Here is an 8,871-nt window from a genome sequence, read left to right as displayed (position 1 = left end):
GAACTAGACTAAAAGAGAAATTCGTGTCATCTTTGAAAGCATTAAATCATTCAGTACGAGTATGTCTTGCTAACCGCTGAAGATCTTATGCAGTTTAAGGAGGATTTCTCAACAGTCTTGATGAAACCCTTCGCTAGGTTCTTCCCAGTATGTATAAGAAATGGTTCTGGAATCTGGTTCTACGGGACACATGAACCCTGCATGACAGACAGATAAAACCCAGTGTTTGTAATATAAACTGCACCCTGTAGAAGATGGAATAAGGGATAATCAAATTCACTTATGTTGCATTATCTGTTTACATAAGCTGTTGATTCACCATAATTATGTGTATCAAAAGAAAAGCACACATCCCACAAAATGTTGAAATACGTAACCTAACCTAACCTAACCTAACCTGAAAAACGCATTTGTTAGTCACGGCAGGTATACTTCTCCAGGTGGCCACAAAAGCAACGAAAACAGTAACAAGATGACGGGCAGCAGCAGCAACAAGTTCGACGACATTCTCTCCCGACTGGGCACTGGCAGATGGAACCTCTTCATCCTCTTTGCCATGTCTTACTGTGAGTCCATAACCCCAAGTTTAACCATTCCATCCGGATAACGTCGTGTGTTTGTGCTTTGATCTGTCTTCTCCCTGGCATAGAACAGATATTGGATGTGGAAGGTGCTGAGAATATGTGGAGTAGACAGGAAGTTGCTGAAAGCTGATAAGAGTTTGTATGAGTGTGCAAGGGCCGCAGTGCGTGTGGAAATTGAACTGTGTGAATTCTTTAGTCTGAATAATGGACTAAAACAGGGGTGTGTCATGCTTCCAAAGTAGATTAATTTATGCATATGGATGACTTTATAAAAACAAATCATAGGCAGAGCAGTGGATGTTGAAATGTCCCTTGTGAGGAAAGAAAGTGTTTGGAAATTGTCTGTACTGCTGTTTGTTGATGATGAGTTTTGGTTATGTGAATACGGGTGGGAGTTGCAAGGCTTAGTGAATGCATTTGAAAGTGTATGGAAGAAACTGAATTAGAATGTAATAATTTTGAGAAGAATAATAGTCAGGGAGTGTACAGTGAGGCTGAATAGTAAGGAAACGAAAAACATGCGTGTCTTCGCATATTTAAGGCTGTGTGATGAGCAAGAACATGGGTTGCCAGGATGAAGTGCAGAAAAGGGTGCAACAGTAAAGAAAGGCTGCAAGTTCGTTTGAGGTGGTAATGAAGAACAGGGAGGTGAGCATGGAAGTAATCATTGCAGGACAGTACTGTGATTCCCTCTCCAACGTATGGAAGTGAAGCATGGACTCTGTTGGAAGGATAATAGTCATGAATGAGAGGAATAGCAATGACATATCTGAAAGGAGCGTGTGAATTATGTGGAAAGACAGCCAGACAAATAAGGAAGGTCGGGAACGTTGTGGTGTCGTGTGGATTTGCTGGGAAGTGTGAGAATTACTCTGAGATGGTTGGTCGATGTGGAGAGAACAAAGAGACTGACTAGGAGGGTCTGTGAGCGAGGTAAAGGGAGAGAGGGGGAGGGGGAGACCGAGGATGAGGCGCAGGGATGTAGTGAAGAGGTATATGAATGAGGGTGGTGTGAGTTAGAGAAAGGGCAGGGTGATGGCGGAGGACAGGGTGACATGGAGGAGCTTTGTTCATGGCCACCCCCTCCGGGATTAAGGCATCTGGCTATAGACTGGTGGAAAGATTGATTGATAGATTTAATACTGACGCTGTTTATATCAATGGCTCTGTAGAAGAGATAAAAATTGATGACTCCAGTGTGGCATTACCAGTGATGATGATGATGATGATGATGATGATGAGAGAGAGAGAGAGAGACAGAGACAGAGACAGAGCATGTGTGTGTGTGTGTGTGTGTGTGTGTGTGTGTGTGTGTGTGTGTGTGTGTGTGTGTGTGTGTGTGTGTGTGTGTGTAAAACGCTTCTCACAGTCAAGTTGGAATCCACACCACATTCCTTTTCCTCACCCTTGAATTCACCACCCAAATGTAATCAGTTGTGTCCATGTGCATTTATTATCTACGTTACATCTAAAACAGTAAATAAACTTTTAGAAAACACAGTCCAGCTTAGGTATCTCCCATTAACCCCTTTAAACCCGCGAAGTATTTTTTTTTTTTTAATTTTCAGATCGTTTCATCCCGTATAAGAGCAAACTTTCAGAACCAGAGCTTTTTTCTTTTACCACTTCACTCCTAAAGATCCCTATTAAAGCAAAATAAAGCCATTTGGAGGCAGCAAGAATGAAATATAAAATACGTGATAGGAGTGATATGGTAAAGGATGAATTATTTGCACACACAGGGATGACACAGATACCGTTCCAAAGTTTGTCGGGCGCCTTCCTCACGCCGAAGGTCCCACACACCTGCCGCAGCCACTCACCCACCGCCAACGCCACCTCTATCACCAACACCACCGCGGCAAACTACACCCACGAGGAGTAAGTACATTGACTATAAATCCAGGTCACTAGCCTGTTGTGGGTTAATGTGAAACGTAAGTGACACGCAGCCTTTACTTGATGCATATGTTTACTCGACCTTATAGTCAGCAGTTTGAATCATCCATCCTCACCAGATACGTAACTACAACAATTACCTCTTTACTCTTTGTCAGTCCCTCTCTCTTCTGTAATTAACCCTTTGATTGCTGATGTCACACCTACTTCTACAAGGCCACCGCTTTCAATAGAGGGAAATGCTGGCCGTCAGAAGATTAAAACTGTCATTATTTTTTACCTATAATCGCATCAGGGTGACTCCTCTCCTAGCGAGTGAGCGGGAACAAGCACCAGCTTACAGGCCTTAGTTCCTCTGACGCGTAACATGGATGGAATGAATATCTTGAAGAACACGCGTGAAAATGAAGGAATTGGTCCTTCGGTTAGCTGCCCCATTTGCTTGTTGGAAGTGGTCGAAATAAGGATAATTCGTCCTTTCGTCTCAACACTTGCTAGTGCTAATTCAAAACGTATGGACTCGCCCCCATCCCATCTTTCTTTCTTTCATTAATGAGTGGATTTTCTAAATTGATTAGTCTCATTAATCATATATATTATAAATAATTCTGGTGTAGTATTTTTATTAGCAAAATGAAAAGGGCATTCTGAGAGACTTGGACAACTACATAATACAGCAAAAACATGATAAATCTTTGACAACAATTATCTGAAATTTTAGGTTACACTAAATTTTATACTACTACAAATGTTTTGAGACTATTGTACCGGCTAAAGCAGTATTTGATTGTTAAGTGAAAACATTAACACAAAAAAAAGTTTGCAGCCCTATTGAGTTCGCTGTAAATACCCTGTAACTAGCCTTGCACTGGTAAAGGGAGGGGAATATTGTGGTAGGGGCATCTCCTGTGATAATAAACAGCTGCCGTCAAAATTCCTGTCGCCTTTCCTGCTTTCCTCTCTCCAAGGACTCAGCAAATCAGTCTGGTGAGTCTGCAGCAACTGACACTAATAATTATGCCACAGAACCGGATTGTAGAGAGATTTTACAGCGCCTCTTCCTCAGCGATTTATTTCCTCATCTCTTTATCGTTTACTGCGGTACTGAGGAATAGTATGTCGATAGTAGAGGTATATAAGTAACATAAGAGAAAACATCGTGGATTCTTTGTGTACCTTACGTATTAAAATCACAAATAAAAGGGTCCCACAGTGTCTCCTATGCCACCTAGACCACGGCCCTCTTTGTCACCCTTGTCGGTTGTTGTGGGAGAGAGAAACTGGAGGCAACAGGACTTTTGCTGTGGATTGTACAGCACATAAAACCTGGGCTTGGATTCACAAACAAGCTTAAGACGAAATCCCTCTCGTAAAGCAGATTTTTTTTTTTTTTTATTGTCAGGAAGAACAAGGGAGGTATCTACATCCTCCATCCCTTGTCCTCGTTGGGGAAAAAAAAAAATGTGATAATTTTCGTTTCGTCACTGCTCTTTTCCTGTTACAAGAATGTCACTGAAAATTCAACACTTTGTCTTTCCTTCATAAACAAATCATTATAACGTGAGAGTTGATTGTAAATGTGAATCCGGTCCGTGGTTTTATTAAGTCAGAGAGAGAAAGTGTGGGCAAACTCTGAATAACATATGATTTCTAATGCACATGATGAAAATTGAACATGCCTATAGCTTGTTTATATCGTACCTGACTGCGCTTTTTTATTGTGGGATGGAGGCTAATCGGCTCTAATAACTTTTCCATAAACGACCATCAAAAAAGGAAGGCTTATCGACATACAGTATCTCCCCTCTCAGTGTTAATACTAATCCCGTGTCTTACCTCTTATGTGTCAGGTCTCAGTGTTCCTACTTGGTGATGGGCGCCAACGGCAGCGTGGAGGAACACCCCTGCACAGAGTGGGACTTTGACCAATCCATCTACGGCGTCACACTGACAGAGGAGGTGAGCATCAAGGACTTAGTTTGATTCCCCGTTGTCCCTCTTCACCCAACAGTAAAAATGGGGACCTGGTTGGAACACTATTACTATGAGAGTCATGTTGTACGTGGGGGAGGTTGGGATTCGGCAAAAATAAAATGTCTGGCTTCATAACCTTCGTACAGTTTATAGGTATATGAGTCTAATCCTTGTGACACGCCATCTATATCTATCTTGGATCTCCCTGATAGATATTAGAGGTTCAAGGTACTTATAAAATCGTTCATATTAGTGTCTTAGGAAAGCTACGATTTTCCCCATATTTACCTCTGTCGTGAAATCTCATACAACAATTCCCTAAACTTCGTCCGTCCACTGTTTACTCTAGCAGTGGAAGTAGCCTCTGCTCCTTCTACTCTCAGCATATCTCCCTGGTAGTAGTGGCCCTACACGCATACCAAGCAGCTGTCACTTCATACAACACTTTTCGTTCCGTAGTCAAAAGCCCCAGCGCCCCTACATTCCCCTCACTGATATTTTCTCCCATCTTGCAGTCTACCTCCAACACCAAAATCTCTCCTGTGAATCCATGCATTACAAGTTTTAAAAAGGACAAAAGCCTTCCCAATTCCCTTTTTCCACGCTGCACAAGTTCACGCATCTTCTTCCACGACAGTACTTCCCTCACACCATATAATCATGTCCTTTGTCTTCCTAGTATTAACTTTCAATGATTACCATACAAATTATTGCTTCGACTACCGAATTAACTACAGTGCCCAGACTCAAAGTTTATCCTTCTCCTGCCGTACCTCACCACCCATCATACCAGCCTGTCCCGCCCACTCATTTCGCCCTCCCCACCCAGCCCTGCTACATCTGAATTAACACATCTCAAAACCACAGCACCGATACAGGTGATTTTTGGCACATGCCCTCAAAAACATAATCCGAAGTTATATGTACTGACCTGAACTGACTAGATGGACCTGAAGGGACCTGAAAAATATTAAATGTCATTGAGAATCTGCTCCCACCATAATCTGGTTACGGATTTCAAGTTTGTTACACAAGAGGCATGGTAAAATTTTTAGCGCCAACTTTATTCGATAACATAGTGTTAATCTATCATTCTGAAATTTTGATTGTAAGTAGCAGAGGCCAAGATGATTCGCTTTAGGCCAAGTTGAGCCAGTTCCAGTGAGTCGAGTCATATCAACCATGCTAACATTATTACCGTGGGTTAGAAAAAGTAGACTTTAATAACCAAAATGGCTTGAATCTATCTTGTCTGAGTGAAGTGAAACCAACTGGAGCCATGGTAAGTGTGGTTTTATTGATAAAGTATTGAAAAGAATGCAAAGAGGTTACCAAGCGAAGTATTTAGCGAGCAGCGCCAAAGCTCACGTTCCGACCCTCAAGGCAAACACCTATCATTTTTTTTTTATAAGATCCCCAGTGATATGCGTAAATCGACTAGTGCTAATAGTCTACGAAATAAATAGTTTCGGTGTTGTTCTCTACCACTCTACAGTACTACTTGTCTGACGGTATTCTTTCTCGCTTCTCTTGATTGAAAAGTGATATTTGTGTATATTACCTGAAAATCTTATCTTTATTATTCCTTGCCTCGCGTGCAGTCAGATGTTCATATTAACCTATTCCCAATGCAGTCGAATTTCAGGGTGGAATTTCTGTGATAATGATAGCCATACATACATACATACTTACTTACATACATACATACATTCTTGCATTCATACATACACATATATATACAACAGATTTTTCCATAAGCAAGTTCTGCATTCAATTCTGGTTGATCTATGTATTATTAAATCCGGAATTGACTGATTAGGAAGATGGCACAAATATCTAATGGAAAGCTAATAAAATCAATAAAAAAGGGCCATCTTCTTAGCCCATCACCTTCTCACTCATCAAAAAAAGGAAAGAGAAAAAAGAAAGTAAGACAAGAGGAAGGAAGAAAAAATGTCAGCTATTCTTTCCTCTCTATGTTCATTCATTTGTGTGTTAAACCAAACATTAATGATAACCATTCCTGATAAATATTCCTTACCTTTTTCTCCTCAATTGACGGTCAGGTGTAGTCAGACTTGAGGGTTAATTGGACTAGTTACCAAGGAGACTCGTTTTTCCCTCATAATTAAGGCTTACCGATTTTTACGCAACCACAGCTTAATTAGTTTTAATCCAGTATCGCCAGGTGAACGCCAACCAGGTATACTTCCTTGCTCTCTCTCTAGGCACAAAATGGTGAGGTAATTATTCACGCTAGTCCTTTACCTCGCCATGAGACATACTTACGCAGACTACCCCTCCCCCCAAAGGCCTCACTTACGATGATATTAGCTGTGAGATGACCACCAATCCCCCGCCATAAGAAGCAATATACAAGGCATCAATCACCATCAACAGAGGCAACATAAAAATCATCAATCACAGCTAACAGAAGCAACATAAAAAGCATCAATCACAGCCAACAGAAGCAACATCAAAAGTATCAGTCAGTAATCTTCCTACCCACACATATCCTCACCGTTTCAGTTCCGGCTGGTGTGCGACAGAAAGTTCCTGAGGCCTTTGTATAACAGCATGTACTTCTTTGGGTCATTCTTCGGCTCGCCAGTGAACGGATGGATTGCAGACAGGTATGGTAACGCTTCCTAACACTTCCTTGACTCTTCCTAACGCTTCCTAACACTTCCCTGACTCTTCATAACACTTCCTAACACTTCCCTGACTCTTCATAACACTTCCTAACACTTCCCTGACTCTTCATAACACTTCCTAACACTTCCCTGACTCTTCTTAACACTTCCTAACACTTCCCTGACTCAAAACTTTGCTGTGTATAGATTTAGTGAATGACATAAATATTAGAACACATTAGTCTACATATATCCTTGTGTTTTTCGGTTATTCAGTTGAGTTCTAGCTCACTCCCTGACTCAAAATTTTGCTTGTCAGTCTGCTGTATATAGATTTAGTGAATGACAGTAATATTACAACATGTTAGTCTACATATATCTTTGTGTTTTTCGGTAATTCAGTTGAGTTCTAGCGTATGAAAGTCGAGAAAATCCCTCGTAATTAAATAAGCAGTAGGAAGTAGGGATGCAGTTCCAACCACCTGCCGAGTTCTGCTGCAGGTACGGGCGTAAGATGATGGTCGGGTTGGGCACCGTCATCTATAGCGTGCTGGCCAACCTTATTAGCTGGATGCCAAACTTCACAGCCATCCTGGTGGTTCGTTTCATCGTTGGCTTCTTCCATACTTCTTGTCTTCAGGCCGGGTACTCGTTGGGTAAGTTGGTGCCACTGTTTTGACTGCCATAATGCTTGTAGTATCTTGCGTACCATCCACCTTCACACGTCACCACTTTTGCGCACGTGTCTTTGCACCTCACAGAACGAGCTGTTTTGCCTACGCCCAGGGTCGGACATATAAAAATAAATACTAAATGGTTTCAGATGTTTGCTGTATATAATGAAGTTAATGGGAGAGACGAAAAGTTACAATATTGACGGCTCTTTTTATAACGCTGGGTCATGCAATAATCTGTGTGTGTGTGTGTGTGTGTGTGTGTGTGTGTGTGTGTGTGTGTGTGTGTGTGTGTGTGTGTGTGTGTGTGTGTGTATGTGTGTGTGTGTGTGTGTGTATGTGTGTGTGTGTGTGCGTAACTAGGACGTGCACATCTGAGTCTGTCCCACGGTAACACACAAAATAACACCAATCCATTAGATCATTTGAAAACCACTGGAAAGTTAACCCAGTAATACCATAATATAATAATTAGTCTCAAAATATAATACATGATTTAGTAATGGCAAGGCAAGTAGACCCCCCCGCCCAACCCCGACCATTAGCGAGGACAAAACCTTCAATATAAACTAAGATGAGTGGTGTTGGTGCGGGCCACTGGGTTTAGGGTTTCGGTGATTGAGAACTGATGAGGGATTGGTGGACAGTCAGCGGCAGTGGTAGGCGGTGTATAATAAACAGCAGGAGTTGTACGTGTCCAGACAGGGGGCAGAGAGTCACCAGGGATGGGTGTGACAAGGAAAACTGGCAGAGATGAAGAGGAGAATAGTGCTGAACGAATTCTTCAGTGTCAAAAAGCCACACCAGGGACATGAATGCTTCGGACCCGGTCGAGGTGATTGACATCAGAGAGAACATCAACCATTTGGGAGGAAAAGGACGGAGAAGAGGGCGGAAATTTGGTCAGACATTGTGCAGCGAAGCAGACACCGTGCACATGAACTGAGTCGGTAACAGGACACGGATTGAATTCAGTATGCATGTTTACTACTTTGGTTGACCATGGACAGTGAAGAATGATACGTGTGACTTATTGAACAGGGACGGTGAACAATGATACGTGTGGCCTATTGACCGGTGAAGAATGATACGTGTGGCTTAATTCCG

The 8,871-nt window shown here is 42.0% G+C and overlaps 1 protein-coding gene across 1 annotated transcript; it reads left to right on the top strand.

Moving 5' to 3' along the window:
* The first annotated feature begins 472 nt into the window (after positions 1–472).
* Positions 473–8,852, top strand: LOC145406633 (organic cation transporter 1-like). Its single transcript, XM_080277710.1, has 6 exons — positions 473–566; positions 2,327–2,465; positions 4,334–4,442; positions 6,987–7,090; positions 7,592–7,746; positions 8,806–8,852. Exons 1-6 carry the CDS (start codon positions 473–475, stop codon positions 8,850–8,852), a joined length of 648 nt encoding a protein of 215 aa, XP_080133836.1.
* Positions 8,853–8,871: the final 19 nt, after the last annotated feature.

This window comes from Coenobita brevimanus, chromosome 71 (genome assembly GCF_032717465.1).
Source record: "Coenobita brevimanus isolate Jiangsu-jjx chromosome 71, ASM3271746v2, whole genome shotgun sequence".
NCBI lineage: Eukaryota > Metazoa > Arthropoda > Malacostraca > Decapoda > Coenobitidae > Coenobita > Coenobita brevimanus.
This window is presented reverse-complemented; position numbering and strand designations above follow the sequence as displayed.